Source organism: Crotalus tigris, unplaced genomic scaffold, assembly GCF_016545835.1.
Source record: "Crotalus tigris isolate CLP2741 ecotype Arizona unplaced genomic scaffold, ASM1654583v1 scf7180000017568.12009008, whole genome shotgun sequence".
Classification (NCBI taxonomy): domain Eukaryota; kingdom Metazoa; phylum Chordata; class Lepidosauria; order Squamata; family Viperidae; genus Crotalus; species Crotalus tigris.
Genome location: NW_024096478.1, coordinates 1074640 through 1098063, shown reverse-complemented (window position 1 = coordinate 1098063; position 23424 = coordinate 1074640). Strand labels below are relative to the sequence as shown.

The 23424-nt window shown below is 36.2% G+C and overlaps 1 protein-coding gene across 1 annotated transcript in view; it reads left to right on the top strand.

Moving 5' to 3' along the window:
- Positions 1 to 22016, top strand: part of NR3C1 (nuclear receptor subfamily 3 group C member 1) — a 65641-nt gene extending 43625 nt beyond the window's left edge. Inside the window, exons 5-9 of the mRNA XM_039351490.1 lie at positions 4169 to 4447; positions 4941 to 5085; positions 12088 to 12218; positions 13282 to 13439; positions 15485 to 22016. Coding sequence (XP_039207424.1) covers positions 4169 to 4447; positions 4941 to 5085; positions 12088 to 12218; positions 13282 to 13439; positions 15485 to 15637 — 866 coding nt within the window. The 3' untranslated portion in view covers positions 15638 to 22016. The remainder of the gene's footprint in view (positions 1 to 4168; positions 4448 to 4940; positions 5086 to 12087; positions 12219 to 13281; positions 13440 to 15484) is intronic.
- The last annotated feature ends 1408 nt before the right edge of the window (positions 22017 to 23424 follow it).

Genomic DNA, 23424 nt, shown 5'->3' with positions numbered 1-23424 from the left:
TACATTGGGAAACAAAACAACAACTTCATAAACGTATGGCACAACATAGGAGAACAGACCCATCAGGACAAGAGTCAGTAGTCCATCTGCATTTAAAAGACAAAGGCCACTCTTTCGAAAACAGCAAGGTCTACATTTTAGACAGAGAGGACCGCTGGTTTGAAAGAGAGGTCAAAGAGGCCATCTATGTCAAAATTGAACAGCCCTCTCTCAACAGAGGGGGAGGGATCCAACATCATCTATCTCCAGTCTACAACACTGTCCTTTCAGCAGTTCCAAGAAGGCTCCACACCCATTTGCACTACTCAGGTGAGCCTGAAGACAGAGATAAGCCTCCAGGTAACATTAATGACTCGCTAAAAGAATGCAAATGAACAGCTGTCTGCAGGAGTATAAATCCTTCCATTCCCCACCATCCAGTCAAAGCTGAAGAAGCTTCTTGGATGAGAAGCAAAATGTCTTCAAAGAAAAACAAGAAAGTCCAGTTGCCTCGTGAAAAGCATCATCAGGATACCTATGATCTGGATGACTGCTCAGTGTTGGACCAGTTACTAGGCATTCCTATTGATTCTTACTATATTTCTGTCTTACCATATTGAATAACCAACCTTCAACCCATATAACTATATACTCTGTACCCATAATGCAAACCTAATCACTTCATCATAGATTTTCTCTAACTCAGCAAACATGCATTTTTTCTCATGGTCATACACCCTTTAGTGACTTGCTAAAGAGCAGAAGTTACATTTGCACATTTCCTGCCTACCGTCATATTGTGCTTTATTTAATCAGTCTTTCAGTCAGTTTACAAGGTTGCCCAATTTGCAGATGTGTCTCTGAGTGGCTAACATCAGGTAAACAATAAACAAAACTTTGAAACAAAAATACAATATATGCCCAAGGCCACTCACACATCTATCTGATTAATTCCTTAAGTGATAAATGTTGGTAGTTGTCATTTCTTATACCCTTTTTACCAACATTCTGCCACAGTTATTATCAGACAAAATAATGCTGTGGGACAGGAAAATATATGTATTTACTACAGAAGAAGATATTGAAAATGTTATGGCAAATTATAAGAGATATATCAGGCAACATCAGGGAATTGTTTTACTTCTAATATGGGTGTTTGGAATGGCAGAAGGAGGGGGATCAAAGGAAGGAATAGGCTGAGTAGATGCAATGATGTAGGGGATAATAGAATTTTATTAAAAATATTTTTTGTTTATTACCAATGTTTGCCTCAGATTACATAGACTATACACTATACACATTTGCCTCGGATTACATAAACTATATACTATACACATTCCCTTAGATTATGTAGATTATGCACTACGTTGTCACTGCATGGACAATATTGGACTCAATATTGGACTACATAATAGGAAACAGATGATGGAAAAATGCAATCCAGTTAGCAAAACCTCTTCCAATTTTGGAGCAGACCATGAATTGTTGATGTCAGATGTAAGGATTAAACTTGTTAATTAAATACAGTATAGTAGATGTGTCAGCAGGATACTCCATGGAGAATATACACTACAAGAATAAAAAATCAGTACTTTTGTTCTTCCTAGCATTTTTTTCTGCAAATGTAGGACAACTTTTTTGGATCAACCAAGCATTAACCATTGTTGAGACAGAGTGACTGGCCCAAGGTCAGCCAGTCAGTTTTCTACTTCCGTAGCTTAACCAATAGATGAATCAATCTCTCCCTCTCCTTCCCTCCCCCCTCTCTCTCTGTCACACACACACAGAGTATGCCTTAAAAATATGAAGGATGGGGGAGGAATCCAAAGTTTCAGAGCAGAAAAGATCAAACAACAAGCTGTTTTCATAATCAAAGTAGAACAGAAAACAAAAGCCTAGTGCAACAAAATATATGGTGATTGAATGTAGATTTCCACTGTCAAATAAGAAACACTAATATCTATCAAGAATGTCAAAAAATAAATAAGAAAGAGGATCAGAAAAATCAATTTCAAATTTTTATTAGTTTATCAAAATATAAAATACAGAAATATAAAGAAAAAAAATCACAAAAAATTAAGATAAAAATATTGAGTAAGGAACAAGTCAGTGTGGCCTGTGTAGGAAAATTCAATGTGTACAGCTATACCAAAGAAGGGAGATGTTAAGAAATTTACAAATTACTGCACCATTATACAAATTCCTCACATAAGGAAACTTGTAAAATCTTAAATAATAGAACCGGATGTGAAGAAAGAAATGCTAAATTATAAACCGCCCACTTAGGTGAGATGGACAATGTAGACATTTGATAAATAATAAATGAACTGGCAGGTTTCAGAAAACATAGCACTGCCTTGGCTAACTTAACATGGATAATAGAGCATTATTTACTACAGCAAGACCATTAACTATGTCAATGAAGGCAGAATATAGAATGTTTTAAGACTAATAAGTGTGACAGAATGCACTTATATTTTTTGGTGAGTATTTACAGAAAACAAGAAGCTACTATAAGTACTTAAATTTGGAGAAATGGTTCAAATTAAGGGTGGGAGTGAAACAAGCATGCATATTTTCCTCATATTTATTTAACTTACACAGAGAAAAAAATTACAAGAAAGGGATTAGAAGTAATTGCCAGAGGGAGCAGGGAACTGCTGGTTTAAAAAAAAAAACAGTAAGAATGGGGATATGCAGACAGTATTTTGTTAGCTGAAAGTAATAAGACTAGAACAACTTGTTGAAAAGTGAAAAATCGCAGTAATATTAAACATTAAATAACAGAAAATATCATACTGTGTGACAATGTGGTCTACAGCAAAGAAGAGAAGGTAGGTACTAGCTTTAATTTTCTTGTCCTCAAGAATAAAAGAACAGCAAGCTGGAAAGCAAAGAAATTAATCTTAAAAGGAAGGCAATGACAAATTTAGGCGAGATCATGAAAGGAAAATATTCTGAGAGATGAGAATAATTAAAGAATCATCTTTCCAGTAGTAATTTACAGTTGTGAAAGTGGACCCTGAAAAAGAATAAAGAAAGAATGAGATACTTTCAAATTAAGGATCTGTATTTGGATAGTAAGAATACCATGGATTATAAGAAAACTCTGTCAGGCAGCCCTGGACCAAATAAAGACTTCTCTGCAAGAAGAAATTTGTGTGCCTTGAATGTGCACCATAACCAAATGATAAAGTAGGAAAAAATGCAATTGTCAAATCTGAGGGAAGAAGACAACATTGACCTTGAATAAAGTGGATGTAAGCCATCAAAGAGATTATTGGAACATATTTGTAAGAAATTCAAAATATTACTGAAGAGAGAGGTTGAGATGGTAGTCGTATTTTCATGCAGAGAAAAAGCTGAACCTGAATCAGTGGCATGTAACTAATAGGTGATGGTGATTGGTTGGACCTTTTGTACTTTGAACTCTTGGCATTACAAAATAAATAACAGGTCCTGTTACAATGAATAACAATAGGAACTACATTGCTTTTTATATTTGTTGCTTGGCATATACCAGATAGAGGAAATAATTAGATCAGGGAAATGTGCATACCAGTGTGATTCCTGTGATATAATTTACCTCACCACCATAAATAGAAAGTTGGATCTCTGTCTTCCTATCTATTTATCTAGTGAGAGATGCTTGTTTTGTGCATTAATATTCTGTTTTTAGGATTAAGTACATAAAAATTGAAAAGTCATGCTGGTGAAATAATTACTTTGCAAATTACAGACCACTATTTGTGAGGCAATAATTTAAGCAGTACATCTAGCACATTTTATCCATGGTTTAAGTAAAGTATTATGAATTGACGAGGAAAATTTTCAGCTTTGGTCCAACTGTACAGAAGTCAGTCTTCAGTTTTGTATTCTCTATGTTTCAAATTTTTATTCTTTAATAAAAGATGCCCAGTTCTACAGCATATATACTGTCTTTTACGTTTTGTGTCATAATTATTTATCATTAGAAGAGCTTATTGAAACGGCTAGACACAAAATATTTTTATTTGTTTCTTGCTTCATTAATTCTCCCTATGCAGTGTTTCTTTTCAAATATAATTGATGGTTTCATCTTTTGTTCATACAAATAAAAGTAATAAGTCAATTGAATGTCTGTGGTGTTGAAACAAAACATTTTTTATGTTTTTGCTTTTCTTAATTTTCTTTTCTAATAACATTCTAGCACGAAAGACAAAAAAGAAAATAAAAGGAATTCAACAATCCAGCGTGCCTGCAGGAAGGGATACTGCTGAAAATCCCACAAACAAAGCTATAGTCCCTGCCTCACTGCCACAGCTGACTCCTACCCTAGTTTCCCTGCTGGAAGTCATTGAGCCAGAAGTGATGTTTTCAGGCTATGACAGCACAATACCAGACACAACTTGGCGTATAATGTCAACACTCAATATGTTAGGTGGAAGACAAGTTGTTGCTGCAGTGAAATGGGCAAAGGCAATACCAGGTAAGTCAGGCATGTCAAACTCATGACGTCACATGATGTCGCGCAATGTATCGGGCCGGTTTTGCCATTGCCGGCAATGGGGTGGGCACGGCCCGTGGGCCAGCAGTTTGACACTCCTGAGGTAAGTGATATGAGTTGAAGGGGGGGGGTGAGGGGTGACTTCATTTGGTTTTGGCATAGTTATCATTACCTTGAAGGTAATCTTTGGGAACCTCATATTAACCATACACAAGATCACTCTTCTTTCTTTCCTTCTTTCTCCCAAGAAATCAGAGGAATAATTGCTCTTATTTAAAAGGCTAAAGTCACTCATTGACTGTTCAGTGGATGTTTGAGATTAGGCAAAGGATTGCAGGTTCCCCACTCTTGGTTTTTAAACAATTTTTTAAACAAAATAATTTCTCAAGAAACTATTATGAATATGAAAACAGTACTTTGGGTAAGCAGTATTTCAATTATAATGTCCAGATGATCCACATTTATTTTCAAACAGGCTTCAGAAACTTGCATCTAGATGACCAGATGACTCTACTGCAGTATTCGTGGATGTTTCTGATGGCTTTTGCTCTAGGATGGAGATCATATAAACAGTCTAATGGAAGTCTACTATGTTTTGCTCCAGATTTGATCATTAATGAGTAAGTAATACAATATCAAAAAAAATACTTTGTTTTTTTTAATTAGGTGATGTTTAATTGCTTCTAACCATTGGCCCATCATTTTCCAGAATTTGGTCAATAATAACCTGAGTTCTGGTTCTGACATCAGTGATTATTACTTTTACTGTTGGATGTCCACCATGTGGATTTGGGTGCTTTTGCCTCTTCTGAATCCAACTTGTACATCTGGTAGTTCTTGTTCCATGTTTTGATGAAATTTGGATGCCAGAATCTTGAGCTTTATTTTACTAGCATGTGAGATAACTGTAATTGTCTAACAGTTTGGGTATTCTTGAGCTTTGTCCCTTTTTTTTTTTGGTCACATAAAATAGCTATGGAAGGATACAGCCTAAACCACGAAGATCAGGGAGATAAATGCATATTGTCACTTATGCTTTTATCACATCCTATTAGGAGCTTTTGTCATCTCCTATTCTTCACCACATATTGGAACAGGATGCTGCATTAATTCATCTTGGTGTGATGATTGGATGTGAATTTTATGATGCATTTACTGCATTTGTTTAACATGTTATTGTTTTGGTTCTGTTAACTGTTAGTCATATAGATTCTTGTGTTGATTAGGTAGCTATGTAGATCTGTATTAAAAAATACAGGTAACCCTTATTTAGCAAGTACCTCAGATAGCTACTATTCACAAATACAGCAGTAATAAATGATAATTTTAAAAGATTTTCAGACTAATGAGTGCATTTAGTGCAACAAAAGTCTTCAGTAGCAAATTGATTAAGGTCTGGTCAGTTTCAGGCAGCTGCTGTGAGCCTGCTATTCTAGTCAGTTCATTAGGTTCACAGAGCTGAGCTTGTTATCTTGTTAGCACATTTTTAGGAAAGAACTATGCTCTAGAGAAAAGCAGCTCAGGAAGAGATAGCTTGTTTAAGCAATCTGCTCTACAAGAGGTAAAAGGGAGGGTGATGCGTTAGGCATGAGACACTGAACAAGAGAACTTTATCTGAATGGGATGGCAGGAACCAGTAATCTTCACAACTTCTCTCCCCCCCCCCCCTCACACACACACACTTTTCACTTAGTGACCATTACTAAGGGAGGACTATCTGTATATAAACATATACATATACTGTATCTGTACATACTTTTCTCCTCTCTGCACATCAGTGGTTTATCATCCTGCAGCGCCATTCAAGGAGGCACATTCCTTCCTATGGAAGGATGGACAGAATAATCTGCCCACCTGCTTCTGTGAGATGTTTGCACAATACTTCACTAATAAAGTTGTTCTAATTCACTCAAGTCTTATTTCTTTATGGAAAAATTCTGAAGTGGTAATTGGGAAATGTCTTGCCCGTGTGAAATGGAATTTATTTCAGCCTGTGAATTTGGTTGAAGTGGATGGAGTGCCCTTTAGATAAGCTCAACCGCCTGTTTTGTTAGCTCTAAGCCCCTACAATGCTTTTTCAATAGGCTGTTTTTGAAGATTACTTAGAAACTGCAACTGATTCAAACTGTAGCAGTCCATATGCTAGTAGATAATAGCCACAACTGCTAGAGTGAGGTCTTGCAGTCTTGGGTATTAAGGAATTTGCTCTTCTCCAAGTTCTAAAAATTGTTTTGGACTTCTTTATAGTCTTAAAAAAGAACAAATAAAAAAACATAGAAAAGGGATAGAAAAAAAACTTCTTGGAAATATTAAGTGAAACTAAAACTAACAGATTCATCCATTTCTACATTAGACAGTTTTATCCTACTTTAACATCTTTGGACCCTTGTTTTCATTATAATAAAGAGTATTAAATGTCCATTCCTTTCCTCAATAAACTACTGCTTTCCGAATCCCACAATAAATAATGTTTAATATAATTATTAGTAGCACCTTTAATATTGCTAACCAAAACCAGGTAACAGAGTATGGGGCTTTAGAAGTGTTACAAAGTTTAAAAAAATGTTTTAAAACAGAAGTAACTTACAAATCTTTGTTTATTTGACTGACGTTCCTTTCAACCCAGGCAAGCACTCAAGGCATCAAATAAAATTTAAAAATGAAAGACAAAGCAGTAAATTTGAAATATACTAATACTAAAATAATAAAAATGAAAAGATCCTAAACATAGTGTTCTTTCTTATTTCAAGCTTGCATGCCCTTTTGTAATGCTTCTATCTATTGATTCTTGCCCTGCCCTATGGAGAATAAACCTGCATCCTCCTTCCAAGTATGGCAAGATTGCTATCATATATCAACTTGGCCTTCTCTTCTTTAATATGACTACATCCTTTAACCATTCTTCATAGGGTTTATTCTCCAAGCACCTCACCGTCTTACTTTAATTTTATTTTATTTTGCTCTTTTTTTGCATTTTTGAGTTCCTCAACATTTTTTTTTTTTTTTACTGTGGCAACCACAACTGACTAGCCAAGAGCAGAACAGTCATTTCACACAATCTTGGCATTATATTTCTCTTTCACTAGATGCCAATCTTTTACCCTCTCTTTTTAGTGTTGTTTGTTCCTGGGCCTTACATAACCCATTTTTCAAAATTGATCAGTCCTCATAAACTGTTTTTCCCTTCAGAATTTCTGCTAGTGGAATCCTTCCTGCTTTTCCCTTTAATTTATTGAAGCCTTGAACCTGTCTATATGCAGTTCTCCCTGCCTGCAGGATGATATGGTCACTGTCTCCCAAGATTCCTATACCATTTTTTTCCTTTTACTAAATATGAAGCCCAGTATAGCTGATACTTTAATTTATCCCTTCCCTCTTTTAAAGATGAAGTTGTTTGCAAGAGATGTCAAAAATCTGTTGGCTTTCCCTCTTGCTGCGGAATTTGGTTTTCAGTTAATATCAGGATGGTTAAAATCCCCCATCTTCACCTTCTTAGGTTTGCCTTCTGTATCTCTTAGTGCAGGGATGTCAAACTGCGCCCACCCCATTAATGGCAATGGGAAAAAGGTCACAACATGCCATGTGACATTGCGAGTTTGACACCCCTGCCTTAGTGCATTCCTTCCTCATTGAAAGGTTTATTGGTTTTTACTCTTTTTTTTTAGGATTTCTGGGTATTGTACTTCTTCCCCCATCATTTTAGTTTAAAGACCGCCAGATGGTGAGAACAAGATGTCTATTGAAAATATTCTTCCTAATTTTGGTAAAATTCAGCCCATCTCTCACCAAAAGCCCTTCCTGTTGATTGTGTAGATCATTGTATAGAAATACAAAGTTTTCTTCCCTTGAGAAAATGAGTGACATCCAGAAACCTCCGTTCCATTCTTGGGCCATGTGTGATCTTCAGTTGGATAAAAATATCTCTTGATTCTTTTGCCTTCCTGCCTATCTCCTTATAGTCTTTTGATAATCTTTTCAGGCTCTTTCTTACAATATGATTTATTCCAACATGAAACAGAAGGATGGGAACCATCAGTAATTTAATTAGTTGGGTCACCTCGTCATCATATCCTACATCTGGGAGAAAATACACTCTTCTCTTGATGTTATATTTGATTTGCAGATTGTTGTTAGGCATGAAACAACCAGGTTCACACATGAATAATTCAATTTGCTGATTTATTGCTCAAGCGTATACACAGGAATGTTTGCAGACTAATGGTTTGCACCTAGCTGAGACTAGATGAGATTCAACAGCATTCAAGAGAGGTTGAACTTCTCTATCTTGTGCTCATGTAGGCATTCTAGACCAGTGGTTCTCAACCTTTTTAATACTGCGACCCCCAACCGGTCGTAAGTTGAGGACTACTCAACCGGTCGTAAGTCGAGGACTACTCAACTGGTGCAGCACTGTTTGCAGAATGGGACTTTTGGCGGGCTCAGCAGGGCAGAGACAGCGGGGACAATTCCTATTGGCTTTTGAAAGCCAATAGAATTAGACTCTATTCAAGAGAGTCTATTCTATTGGCTTTCAAAAGCCAATAGAATAAAAGGAAGTAGCACAGCTAAGGAAAAGGGGGAAAAAATGGCGGACTGTGTTGTTTGGCGACCCCTGTGAAATGGTCGTTCGACCTCAAATGGGGTCCCGACCCACAGGTTGAGAACCACTGTTCTAGACTAAGTCCTTATTTAAGTCCTCTCCCTGACTCAGCTAGTCTGTCTCCTACAATTGCTAACTCCATTCCTCTTAACACTGAGGCAATTATCACCACCATATACCTTTTTCTCTTCAGGACAGACATTAATGTCCTCATATCTATGGAAGCCCAAGCTTCTCTCCTTTCCTTTTGCTTAAATGTTGAATGAAAACCTTTAGAAATGAATCATCCCTCAGGGGAAAGACTGAATTGATTTTTCAGTGACAGGCACCACCTCCTGTTTTTCCTGGTCCTCCATATTATATGCTGTCAACCCTCCTTCCACCTTCTTTCTTGTGTTCTTTTTATAGACATCCCTTTGCCTTGATCAGAAACTGCTTGTCTTTTAGGATGAATCTTAATATGGCTGGATGTGCCTCCAAGCCCTCCACATTCTTTTCCAGCAGCACAAGGAATTGGCACTTTTGTACAAGTGTAGTTGAAGTTAACCTACAACATACAAACAATGCTTATGTTCCCCAGGCAGGAACACAAGCATCATGCATATCTTGCAGTGAGTCAGCACTTAACTCCTTGTCCATATCTATAAATTTCCAAAAACTCATCCCAGAGATACTGGTCCTAAGCCATGAAATGCTTTGCAACCAACATTTTGAATTCTACTTGGAAGCCAATGCAATGCTTACAAAATCAGTGTAGTAATGGCTTTTGCTTCCTGTCAGAAGGCTGCTGTAACTAATTGCAACTTTCAGATAGTCTTGAAAGGAAGTCCCATGAAGAAAAGGATACAGTTGCCTATCTTTAAATGAAACATCAATTTGATTTAAAAATTGTTACTTTTTCAAATAATTTTTCAGGTAATTAACTTACACTATAAAAGGCATAGAACTACATATAGATTGCTAGTTAAAATAACGTTTTACTGGAGAAACAGAATTTTTTCTGCTAAAAGGAGGTAATAGTGTTGCCTATATGAATAGATAAGGAACCAGAGTGGCATATTGTATAAAGTTTGAATCAGAAAGATCTGGATTTAAACAGCCACTGTGTTGTTTAACTTAATGGGTATTTTCTTTCAATCTCTCTTACTTCCAGGAGAAGTGAATAAGAATTAGTTTGTCACTTCCCCTTTTCATGGCTTTTGTGATAATATCTTGAATCTGTAAACTGCCTCAAATGAAGGCAGATAAACACCTTAAATAAATAAAAACTAGGGATTCTTAAGGAATTAAGTATTGCCATAGTATAAAAATGGCAGTGTAATTGGCAAAAAAATGGATTCTGAAAAAAGGAATAAATTTTACCTTCCTCCGACCAATTCATAAGCTATGTTGGAACTATTTATAACTAGAGACTAAATATATTTCAGTAATTTTTTAAAAGAAAAAAACGGGGAAAAACTATTTACTGGCAATGCAGATTTTTTTTTCCATTAAACATCTCCAGTAATCTTACAGTCATAAAACAATTTTACCAGCAATGAGTATTCATTTTAAACTGCGTCAAGTTTAGTTCAAAAAGAAGACAGATAAATTTTTAAAAGTTTTCTTACCTGTTGATTTTCTCCATACTAAAATATAAGTAAGCAAAAATATTTTAAAACATTTATTATGAGGAAATAGAGCATATACTGCTACCCCCTTTATTCTAGACATAGTTCCTTACCCTAAGAATATCTAACAATCCTCTTTCAATTGGGATGCTCTTTTCTGAAAGGAAGTGTTGAGGATGCTCTTTCAAGAAAGATGAGAAGAGCAAATGGTCTACCCATTTCAGGGGCTGCCGTTCTTCAGAGTTGAGAGAAACACCAGGAGTTTCTGCCTGCATAGGCATTAAGAAGGCTCAGCACGTTGTGACCGCATTGGACTTACAGGGTCACTTCTGCTACTGTCGTTAAGCAAATAAGTGGCCACAACTTGCAATTCCACTGCCAGCTTCTCTATTGGCTGCTTGTCAGAAGCTGATTGTGAGGCATACAGATGGCGATTTCGTGACTGCAGGATGCTGTCACTGTCAAAATACCACCTGGTTTAAAAGTGCCCAAATGTTGATGATAGGAACATGGGAACACTGCAGTGGCTATAAATAGGAGGGTTTTTTTTTCAACTGTTGTAACTTTGAATAGTTGCTAAACAAGGCAGTTGGTAACTGAGGACTACCTGTAAGTCAGTATTTCAACGAACTGCAAGACACATTTTTGAGCAATGGAGAAATTCAAGCTAGGTCATGTTCTGCTTAGAGTGCACATGTGATGCTGTAATGTTTGGAAGAGATAAACTAATTGAAATATGATACAAATCTTTCATTCTAGCTTTTACTCTGATCCAGGCTCCTATCAATCTGGCAGAATCTTTTTGTTCTGAACATTCAGACACAATGGAAGGAGGGAAGGGGAATCTAAGTAGAGCAGTCACTTTGTTCTGGATGAAATTATCTGTATTTCCTCTGAAGTTTATTTCATTCAGGATCACTCCCAGTTTATCATCTTAAGAAAAAAAATGAAGGCTATAATGAGAGCTTTTGTCCAGATTCATTTGGTATGCCAGCAGGAATCCTTTTTGGTCTATTTTTGCTGCAGTTACTAAATCTTCCAGCCATTTCAAGATTATGTAAGATGCTTGATGTGAGCCTGCTCTTGATAGAAGTCAGAAGTTCCAGTTGATATAAGTTGCTGTTCAAAGTCCATTTGAAACATTTACTCTTAAGCCCTATTTGAGGCCTTTGTAAATACAGCTTATAAACATAGTAAATAGTTGGCCACCAAACTAGTTGAACAGCAGTCTCTTTTGAGAGTATTGGGATGTGGCCATATGTCCTATTTTCTTCAAAAAAGAAAAATAATAATGTTGAAGCTATGGAACTTCTTTAACTTTCAGAGATATTCAAGAGGTGTTAAAATAATTCCATAAAGAAATCTATCGGTTTTCTTTTACTGATACAGATTTGTGTGTGCTCCTTTTTCAGGCAGAGAATGAATTTACCATGCATGTATGATCAGTGCAAACGTTTACTGATGGTTACTAATGAGTTAGCCCGTCTTCAGGTTTCCTATGAAGAATATCTCTGCATGAAAACTTTGCTCCTTCTCTCTACAAGTAAGTGGTTATTTCTGCCCTTATTTAAAAAAAAACAAAAAAAACAAAAATCCGGATCTATTTTGCAAATTGTGACTCCATCTTCATCACTGAACAGTGATCTGGGAAATATGAAACCTAGTTTCAATCCAAAAAGATGTTGCTGTGCTATTTTCTTTGCTTCTAAACTCTTATCTGTCTAAGGATAATCAGTAGGAATAAGTAATGAATCCATTATAAATATATTTCCTAGTGTATTGAAATAGTTTATTTTGTGATTGATGATTAAGGTTCCAGAATTTCTGCCAGACAGAAAATATTTTACTTTCAGAAATTATTAAAGCGCTTGGTTGTTAAGATGACTCCAGTTTTGTTGTAAGTGGAATTTTGACCATGGGCAATATATATAATATAGTTCATATTGCTGAGATAGATAGTTATATTGCACAAAAAAATCAAAATAAATTATCTGAGTGACTCCTATTGTTCGAGCCAGAGGTCAGGGATCAGGGGAGTCCCAACAGTATCTTACTGAATGTAAGTTTCCCATTCCTTTTGCAAATAAATGCATAATTGAATTGAAACTGACAGTAAATCTACCCCATAATGAGGCTGGTTTGTTAAGAGTTTTTGAAAAAGATATTCATTTTTCAAAATACAGTAGAAACGTAGATGTTGATGAAGAAAGGGATAAAAATGAGAGAACCAATAACTATTTATATTTGGAAACAAATTGCTACAGAGTATTTATATATAAAGTTGGTCAATAATGCATGCTTTTTTTAAGACAATCTACCATGCATATATGATCCATGTAGTTGTACACTAATGATTACAGACTAATAATAATAATAATAAAGTTGGAAGGGACCTTGGAGGTCATCAAGTCCAACCCCCTGCTCAGGCAGGTAACCCTATACCATTTTGGACAAATGGCTGTCCAATCTCTTCTTAAAAACTTCCAGTGTTGGAGCATTCACCGTTTCTGGAAGCTTAGCACAGGTCAGGGCATTTTTGTGTTGCACTGGTTATTGTGAATGTAAAATGGTAATATGTAATTGAATATTCTGTCATCTTAATCCAGTTCCTAAGGAGGGCTTAAGGAGTCAGGCTCTCTTTGATGAAATTCGTATGACATACATCAAAGAGTTGGGAAAAGCCATTGTGAAGAGAGAAGGAAACTCTAGTCAGAACTGGCAACGATTTTATCAACTAACGAAACTTTTGGACTCCATGCATGATGTAAGATTTATTGTATTTATATATTGTTTCAGTGCAGTCAATAAAAATGTGGAGAGAATTAATTCACCAATAAGGATGATGTTTCAGTTAAATGGGAAAATTTAAGGCAGGTGAATATGTATGCATTGATGTTTAAATTACTTGAAGGAAGAAGAGGAAGGCCATAGTCTTATTATCCTGTTTTAATTGTTTCAGTGAGTATAAAAATAATTAAAATGCACAGCATTAATAAAGTAGCATAGCTATAATAACTTTTATTTATTGATACCAGCTATTGTAATCCTTATTGAACAGCAGTTCCCTGCTGGGAAGTTGAACACCAGCTGCAGGCTATTTAAATATATATTTAGATCATATGTTATTCTGCCTCTCAATGTAACATGCTAGGATAGTGATGGCGAACCTTTTAGAGACTGAGCGCCCAAACTGCAACCCAAACCCACTTATGCATCATCGAGTGCCATGTGGGAATGGCCCTTGGCTGGGTGTGGCCAATTTGGTGGGTGTGGCCAATTTGGTGGGCGTGGCTGCGGTGGTAATGGCAGACTGGGTGAGACTAAATGTCAAGCCCTACGGGCTTGCCATTCACAGGTAGGGGGGGTGATACACACCAGAGCCTACAGCCACCGAGGACCGCTCCCACACCAACCGCCTCCACAAGGTCAGGGACCATAGCCTCCGGTCCTCTCCCCTCTCGTGCCTTGACGATCGGTCAACTCTGGCCCCCTGAACCTGTCGCCGGCGAACCGACGATAGCCCGCGGTGCGGCTGCGACGCCATTCTCTTCCGGCGGCCGTCGTGCGCCGCAGCTGAGGGGGGAGAGCGAGCATGCGCCAGCGCGGCGGAGCACCAGCATTGAGCGCTGCCATGGAGACACCACCACTGGATGGAACAGAGGCCTGTTTGAACAATCAGGATGGAACGGAGGCCTGCTTGGACAACCCAGGGGCCGGAGCTGGGGCTTTCCTACCTGAATGGCATGACGGGGACCGGGTGGCTGGCGAGGTCGCAGCACAGGTGTCTGCCAGCCATGTTAGCAGTCAGCAAGGCGGGCCCGCTTCTGGGGAAGGGCGTGGACAAGATGGTGGAGGAACCTATATGGACATAAGGCGGATGTTAGTTTGCAGCTGGGGGTGGGAATACGGGGTGTGGCATTCCTATACAAACCATTCCCAGTGCTAACTTTTGCTTTGTCAAAGATTAATCCTTTGATGATTGCACCTTGTACCGGCGTTCCTGGATTTTTTACTTCTGGACGACAACGGACATCGTGTTACTAAAAAGTTCAATCAGTTTCAACTTTGCAAGATCTTTTTTTTTCCCACGAGAAGTTGAAATTGACTGATTGAACCCTTTTTTTGTACATGGCAGCAGAGGCCTAAAGCAAAAAGGTTTTATAAAACCCAGGTGAAGGCCTAGGACTGGGGCAACAGCGCGCGTGCCCACAGAGAGGGCTCTGAGTGCCGCCTCTGGCACCCGTGCCATAGGTTCGCCACCACTGAGCTAGGATGTGTAGAAAAGCACATTTCTTGTATTTTCTTATGACCGTTACATTGAACTTAATTTATTATATTATATTTTACAATTTGTATGCCAAATCAAGAGATTTCCAGTTAATTGGATAACAAAATTAAAGTTGATTGATAAATCATGTTATTCTGATTATTGTTGGCATGATGCCTAAATAATTGCCCCTCTTCTTGATGTACTGCCCCTAAAGAATATGGAATGCAGAATAGAATGCAGACAAATGATGAATCTATTCAGTCCAGACTCTCCATATTTAATGACCATTGTGTTTGTTTGATGTAATAACTGAATTGAGACAGTTTTCTTTTATCACCTTATTTTGTACTTCAGTACAAATACATTTCTTATTTGCTATTATTTTGTGTGTGCGTGTGTGAATGTGTGTGTACATACAGACACTATCTTTTACACAAGTACTCAAAACAACTTTGTTGTATTAAAGATGTGGGGATAAAATATGCTTAAAATATTTTTGAGTACAATAAATCTTCATCCTTCCTTCTTATCATTTACAGGTGGTTGAGAATCTTCTAACTTTTTGCTTCCAAACATTTTTGGATAAATCCATGAGTATTGAGTTTCCAGAAATGTTGGCAGAAATCATCAGCAATCAGTTACCAAAATATTCAAATGGGAATATCAAGAAGCTCCTATTTCATCAGAAGTGACTGCCTTAATACAGAAAGGTTGCCTTAAGAAAAAAAAAGTCAAATTACAACTTCTTTTTTATATAAACTAAGAGATTTTGTTATTGTACCTATATTAGGTATTTTTGTTTTTGTTTTGTAATTATGCACTACATGTGGTTTACAGAGGGCCAAGATCTAGCTTTTAGAAGACACCTCAACTGAATGAATACAAGAAGAAAGAAAAAGAAAGAAGTATGGCTTGGAATTTTTCCTCTATATATACCATCATGCTGGCAGTATAGAATGCATCAAAAGCAGCAGCATTGTCAAATTTGGAATCTGCATTGTCAACATTCTGCTAGGAGTTTCTGCAGTTGGCTGGTTAAAATTTTCTAGATTTTTGTTTTGGTATAGATTGTTTTGTATAGTTAAAGTAGCATTTTTGATTTATGCATGTAACATGAGGAAAGTTTACAACTGTATATCAGAAAAGGGAAGTTGTGCCTTTTATAGCTATTACTGTCTGGTTTTAGCAATTTCCTTTACCTTTATATACAGTGGACTAGCTTGCTCATTTTTTCTTACATAATTTTTGTAAAACTTCAAGATGCCTATTGTACAGCTGTTTTTAAAGTGGGGCAGCTCATAGCTTAATGACTTCTAAATAATGAACTTCAAGTATAATCATATGAATATAAGGTGGCTTGTCTAATATGACTGTCCTAATAACCCTTCTAAATTTGGCCTATAATTCAGCCTTCTTCAGTGGGGAATGGGGGATTGAAATGTATTCCAAATCTAACCTGAACACTGGAATTGCTTATTTTTTGATATCAGTCGTGCATGTTCTGTAAGCTACTAGAAAACTAGCTTTGTCTTAAAAAGTGTTAATGAACACAAAACATTTTTAAAGCAGCCTAGATATTTGCATTTAATGCAATAGCCATAATTGTAAGAATCTTGGGCTGGATTGACATTAAAAAATATCAGTCTTGATTGCCCATCAGGAAACTTTCAGGAAAATATGCATAATTGTTCAAAAGTTTACTTATACATGGAGAAATTAACTTTTTCCATAAACAATTATTGCCATATACGTGTGTACTTCAATGTGTATCAGTGTATATTATATATACAATGGCCACAATCCAGAGCAGCTATAACGTGCATACCAAAATCGATATGCACAGAAATTGGCATATCTCTTCTCATTCGACACTCAGACATAGCAGAACCTCTGCTTTTAAAATATATATGTAGAAAAAACAGTATTGGTAGCCTATTCATATTTTTCAGAACAAATAACAAATTTACCTCTTTTGGGATCTCAGAATTGGTAGATTCTAAAGGGAAACCTCTTCCCTCAAATGTGATCAGAACTGCTAGAAAGTAGGGTGAAAAGTTTCAGACTTAATATGATGGGCAGTGCATATCCAGTGGATTAGGGTCCCTGGAGTCTAAACCCCACCTATTCTTGCAGTAGCTATGTTGACTCCCAATAAAGCAGTTCAGCAAGCTGGAAAAAAGCCAGTTTCTGTTGTTAGATTGCACACTGGATTGAAGGCAAATGTATACAACCCTGACTCCATTTTAAGTTAGAAGTTGATGACTACATTTCTCTGTGCGTGTATGGGTGATATACACACATACACACATACATATACATACATGCACACACAAACACATATACATACATTATACATACATACATGCATACATACATATATACATACATACATACCAGGATTTCCAAATAATTGTACCTCTACCCTGTATGTTTCTAATGGTTCTTAAAAGATTTTAATTCAAATAAGATTTTTAGCTTTATGCAGAAAAGAAAACAGAACGAACTACAAGAAGAAAAACTTTTATGGAAAATTAAAGTCCCAAACTTGTATATGGCTTCACTTCTTTTCACTCTCGCTCAAGTGAACCAGTCTGGAGAACACCAAGATTCCACTGCTGATTTTGTGCTTTAAAATAGTATTTGGTCTCTGTACAGCTCCAGTCCTTCTCTATCAAACTCCTAGTGTGCCATAAAACAACCATATATGTCTTGTGATTTTTTTTCCTTGTTGTTTTAAACAGTTTGTAAGCTGCAGTAGCCCATCCTCTTGAGCACCTTAAGAATTTTCAGTAAATTTAAAATACAATGCCACTCTAAACATTAAAAAAAACAAAATAAAAATATTTTAAGTGGCCAAAATAAAACAAGAAGTATAAATGCTTAACAAGAATTAACAATCATAATGTGATATGTTACTAATACAATTTTGTTTAATTATACTTTCAAATGTATAGAATCTGATAGTGTTTGAAGAAAAGAAAGGAAGGGCTAATACAGCTTTAAATGCAGTTTATCAACTTATTGTATAATAGCTTGTATAGTGTATCATAAGAAAGGTTTTTAGATGACAGATTGCTTTATCATGACACATATATTTTTTCTAGGGGTCACAAATGTGTTGATATGGTGACCCATAAAAATGTGGTTTGTCTGGAAGTATTAGTCTTCACAGCATTGTGCTGAAGTATCTAAGAGGTACTCTAATTTTATTATGTATTTCTGTTATTTCTCTTTTCCTTATTGTTCTAAATGAACTTATCCATATTCAGTGGAAGTTTCTGGGGCAAAAATGTAAATCCATTAGACCATTGTAGGAAAAAAAAGGGTTGGGAATTAAGTATAGATAATCCAATCTATGTGTTTGGTTTCCCCATATTCCCAAACTGAATCTGTAGAATCTGAGTGGGTTTATGAAAGCCCTACATACACACACGCATGCACACATACACAAACACACACATATACAGACAAAACACACAGAAGAAGAAAAAAAGATTAAATAGTGGGCTCATATATGCCTTAGCCTATATGTTCATACCACCAACCTATGATTATTTTCAAATATTCTCTTTTCGAGTATAGCAGAACAGACCGATTTGGCAATAAAATGCATATAGGTACCAGCAATATGTGAATATAGATCACAGTTTGAACACAGTCAAGTACATTTCTAATTATTCAACAAAATCGCTCCTTGTAAAACGAGAGATTTTACCTGTGCTATTTTTGTCTTTGTCTTAATCCTCTTTAAAAATGTGAGGCTTATAAATGAAAATCTCCTGAGCACTGCATTCAGTACTGGGGAGTAAAATAGAAAATGTAATGAAAGGAAATATTTTTCTTTATGGTATCTGTGTAGTTGCAGAGTTAGGAGTTGTAAACAGCTGCTGTGAATTTTCTCAAAACAGCTAGATAGCCCCGAAATGCAGTTTGCAAAAACCACAGAATAGAAAGGAAAAGAGATGTCCCTGTTTCACATAATCTTCTGACTGTTGCACAGGGAAAAAAGCTTTCTCCATCACCAGTTACTTAATTGTGGTTTATTGAATAGGCTACAATTTGCTTGGTTCAACTAAGTAAACCAAGCCATGTTTCCTTGATATCCCTGTATGGGTTTACAAAGCCTACTAAGCCACAGAGAAACCATATGTTGGAATAGCATTTTGTGTAAAGCCAGCATTCTGCATGATTTTCTCTTCAGGTGCTACTCACATAGCAGTTCCAAGTATTACTGCTCTAGTGACAATTTACAAGATACCCAGAAACAGGCACACATCATATTCTGTGCTACTGAATAAGCTTGTAAACATTTACATGTTTAGCCATTTACTTAAGCATCAGTGGATATTTTAACAATAGTATGCAAACTATTGAAAATCCATTTTGACTGTGTTTGGTTAACACTAACAGGCTTCAGTATTTACTTTCAAAAATGCTCCTGGAAAGATAACATATGAGGATACCAGAAATTATACCTGGAAAGTGACGTGTATTAAATATTTTCGCCCCCACTGCGAAGTTTAAGAAAGCTAGGAATGTGTGATTAACAAATATGTGTGTGTGATGATGGTTTACCAACACAAGTGAGGTATCCTGTGTCTGTGAAGACAAAGTGTCTATGGGTTGGAAAGAGGCTTTTATTCTATGTAAAATATTTGTTGAATTTATGAATTTCTTAAACATAAAAATGCTGATTTTAGAAAATTTCAGTTTAAATGTGCTAAATGATTTTAAACAAAAGCCATTTAAATATATAAGCATTTAACAAAATGTGATTTTGTTTGGCTATTCTTTTTTGTGCTGTGGGAAATCAGCACTGCAAATAAAATGGGAAAATTATGACTTCTGTCTCATCAGTGCCTTGCCAGATCATGCTGACCTGGAAATGATTTGGATAGCACTATATATGAATGTGGTATAGTAACATTTTGCAAGGTCATTGGTAGGAATAGTCTTTCATAGAATATATTCAGGCATGGAATTGGAGAGATGAAATGCTAAAGTAAGGAAGGAGCTTATTTGACTATAAACCCAAGTATCCTTATTTTAACTTTTATTACCTGTTGAAGTGATTCCTAAGAATATGTGCTTATGATTAGTATGCCAATCTTGCCAGTCAGATTAAACTAAAAATACAATTGATAATGAAAAAAATCAGAGAAATATAAAATGAACACAAATATGGAAACAAGTGCCAACCTACCTTTAAAAACAGAGCTTCTAAGCTTCATAATTTCATATTAGGGCAGGGAAGAAGGATAAGTCAGGGAATGGAGCAATGAGATGTGTTGTTATAGTCCCTATGAATAGAGTTTGAAGTGATGGGCGTTGCCTAGAAACATCAGGATCATACAATTTGTTTAGGGTTCAAAATGTTTGTCGGATCTTAATTCTCCATGGTGGTATAGAGTCCACTACTATGACACAAAGAATTTAACCCTTCTACATTTTGGGAAGGGGATGAGCGTTAATAACCTATCTTGGGTCAAATAGATCTCACACAATTGTGTGACTTTATACAGGAGTGCATTATGCATGCATGGTATCTTTTGTTTATAATTCCTGTAGACTCTCCAGAAGACTTGGAACTGCAGAGAAAAATACACATATTCCTTCAAACTGAATGTTGGATTCAAAAGTATCACTTTTATCTGCAGAAGGTGCTCCTTTTTAGAAACAGAACATGTTACATTTTGTGCCAAAGGAAAGTGAAACTGAGTCCAAAGATTTTTTTTTCCCCTCTTGCATAAGTATTTGTAGAAGCCAAGAAAGCTGTAGAAATTGCCCTTTATGCCGCTGCATGCATGATTCCTTTTGTACTTATGTAAGCCTTTGCAAAACTGAACCAGTGACTGTTTTCATTTCCTCGCTGTTCTGAAGAGCCACCCAAATGTGGAATCATTCGTTTTAAAAACATGTAGGCCTACTTTAGTAGTGCAGTTTCATAAAGTAAATATTGTGCATTTCCTTCACATTCTGCCCTTACCGCTCTCATAACCTTTTAAAAACCTCCCTCTCTCTCTCTCTCTCTCTCTCTCTCTCTCTCTCTCTCTCTCTCTCTCTCTCTCTCTCTCTCTCTTCACACACACACACAAATACACACAGACGTGAAAGAGAATCAAATCACAAAAATACTAGATTTATTGTATTAAATGCTGAAACAGCCGGGATGGATGGAAATATACTTTCTTCATGGTTCTTTGAAGTCTGTTGAGATACCTCTGAGTGTAATAGGGTTAAGACCAATAATTTTTGAGAATGGGTAGCAAGGCCCTGGTGGCCAAGCCACTTTAATTTGAAGTATGCACTTGAGTATTTTATAGAAAGGGACCAGAATTTTCCCTCTTTCATACACAAGCCTCACCTATCACCTAGTTCACATCGAAGGTATTCCTGCCTGAGCAGGGGGTTGGACTAGATGACCTCCAAGGTCCCTTCCAACTTTACTACTATTACTATTACTAATGTACCTACATTTTTATGCTATTGCTGTTACATTGAACAATACCTTCAGTCAAGACAAAGAGTCTCATATTGGATTTTTTTTAAAAAAAAACACATTAAAGGACCTTTTTTGAGGCTTTTCTGGAAAAAGACCACATGTATGAAAATTGTCACCTCCCACCCACTCCACCCAACAGAGTTAATAGTACGGATTCAACAGTTTGTCAACATTCTATTTTGTATATTATACAAAAATATATAATGGGGACAAATGCTATATTATGCTGGTGTATGGCATTAATAAAAAAAGCTTTTTTCATTATTTTTATCACAGTAATTTTAAACAGTGTAAAAAGAATTAAAACAAGTGGCTCCTGTCTTAAAACAAAAGTTGTAGTTTTTTATTCATGCCGAATAACTGTAGTAACAGTGTCTTTCAACATAATCAGTGAAAATGTTGGACTGTAAAATCTTGTGTGGAATTGTTAAGCATTTAATTTCATTTTAAATTTTGCTGTTCTGGTAATTCAAAGCCACACGTCTGTACAGAAGCTGCCGTAAATGTAAGCCATTTACAGCAATGCTGAATAATGGACAAAATGATAATAAAAGTCTGCTTTTTCATTATATGTTCAAACACTTTTGAGGTGGCTTTTTTCTCTTGTGCAGAATGCTGAATCTAAGCTTATTAACCTCTTTCTATTCTATTAACATCCTCTCCCAAATTAAGTTAACTTTAATCCTGGGCTCCATGGTCTGTTGAGTGCAGAACGTCACTGGCATTGTTTTTCCTTTAATCTTCATAGTTGTCTACAAAACTACACACATACACACACACTTCAAGTTCTAAGGGTGAAGGCAGTCTAGCATTGTAGCAGTACAATCATTGGTATAAATTGAGGAGGTTCTGCCTCTCCAGGTAGATACAAATTTCACTTTATGGCCCCAGTGACCTCACTTGTATCTTTTCTCAGTCATGGGAGCAAGAGAAAAATCAAGGAACTTGTTGCGCAAATTGTGCCATTTCTCCAGAACAGCAGAAAAATTCAAACATATTTAGGGATATAAAATATTACAGCTTTACAATAAGAAGCTTGAAAGAAGTATGGTGTGTGAAACTGATCATGGCAACCTCATTTAGTTGTGAAAACGGAATTCCCCCTAGACTGCAATGCCTATTTTTAAAAAATAAAATAAATACACTCTGCCTCATGAGCCAGCTGGATGCTCTCAGCAGTTCCAGTAGAAAAGCATGAAATTTTTAAGGATCTTATACTTCTTATTACTGAATATCACTTCAGAATCACACATCATGCTGTCATTAAGAGGATTTTCAACAGATGAACAGTGCAAGACAAAAAAAAAACCTTGTAATCAATCTTTGTCAGATTTAACTTTATATGAAGTCCAATTCATATGATTTATAATATTTTGGTGAAAATCAAGCTTGAATGGGAGCACATACCTAATATTAAATATATCAAACCTAAAATCTGTTACTCTTGGATTGTCTCACATAGAAAAGCACCAAATGAATGTGTAAGCCTCTTACTTCTGTCATTGTTTAATTGTTCATGTGCACTCGGATATTTTTTTTAAAAAAAACTGGGTTTATAGGCTATTCTAATCTGAAGGTTTATAATGTGACCTGAAAACAATACTGTTAAAGGAAATCAGTAATATAAATTTAGGCATATAAATGTAATAAGTAAAAATAAAATATTGGACAACCTATCTATAAGACCAGCAACTATCATTAATTTAGCCATCTAACCCTCCAAACAAGCCCTAATGCCAGAGAGAACAGGATCATAGACTTCTAGCCTCTTAGGCCTCGTCAGAATAACCAAGCTATATCACACCTTATTTTAAATTTCTGAAGACAATGTTGAATACAATATATTTAATCAAATGTTAAACTTGGTTTAAATTATTCTAACATAATAATAAAATACTGGAGACAATTTGGTGCAGTGATTACAGCATCAGGCTAGAAAACCAGAGACCATGTGTTCTAGTCCTGCTTTAAGTAGAA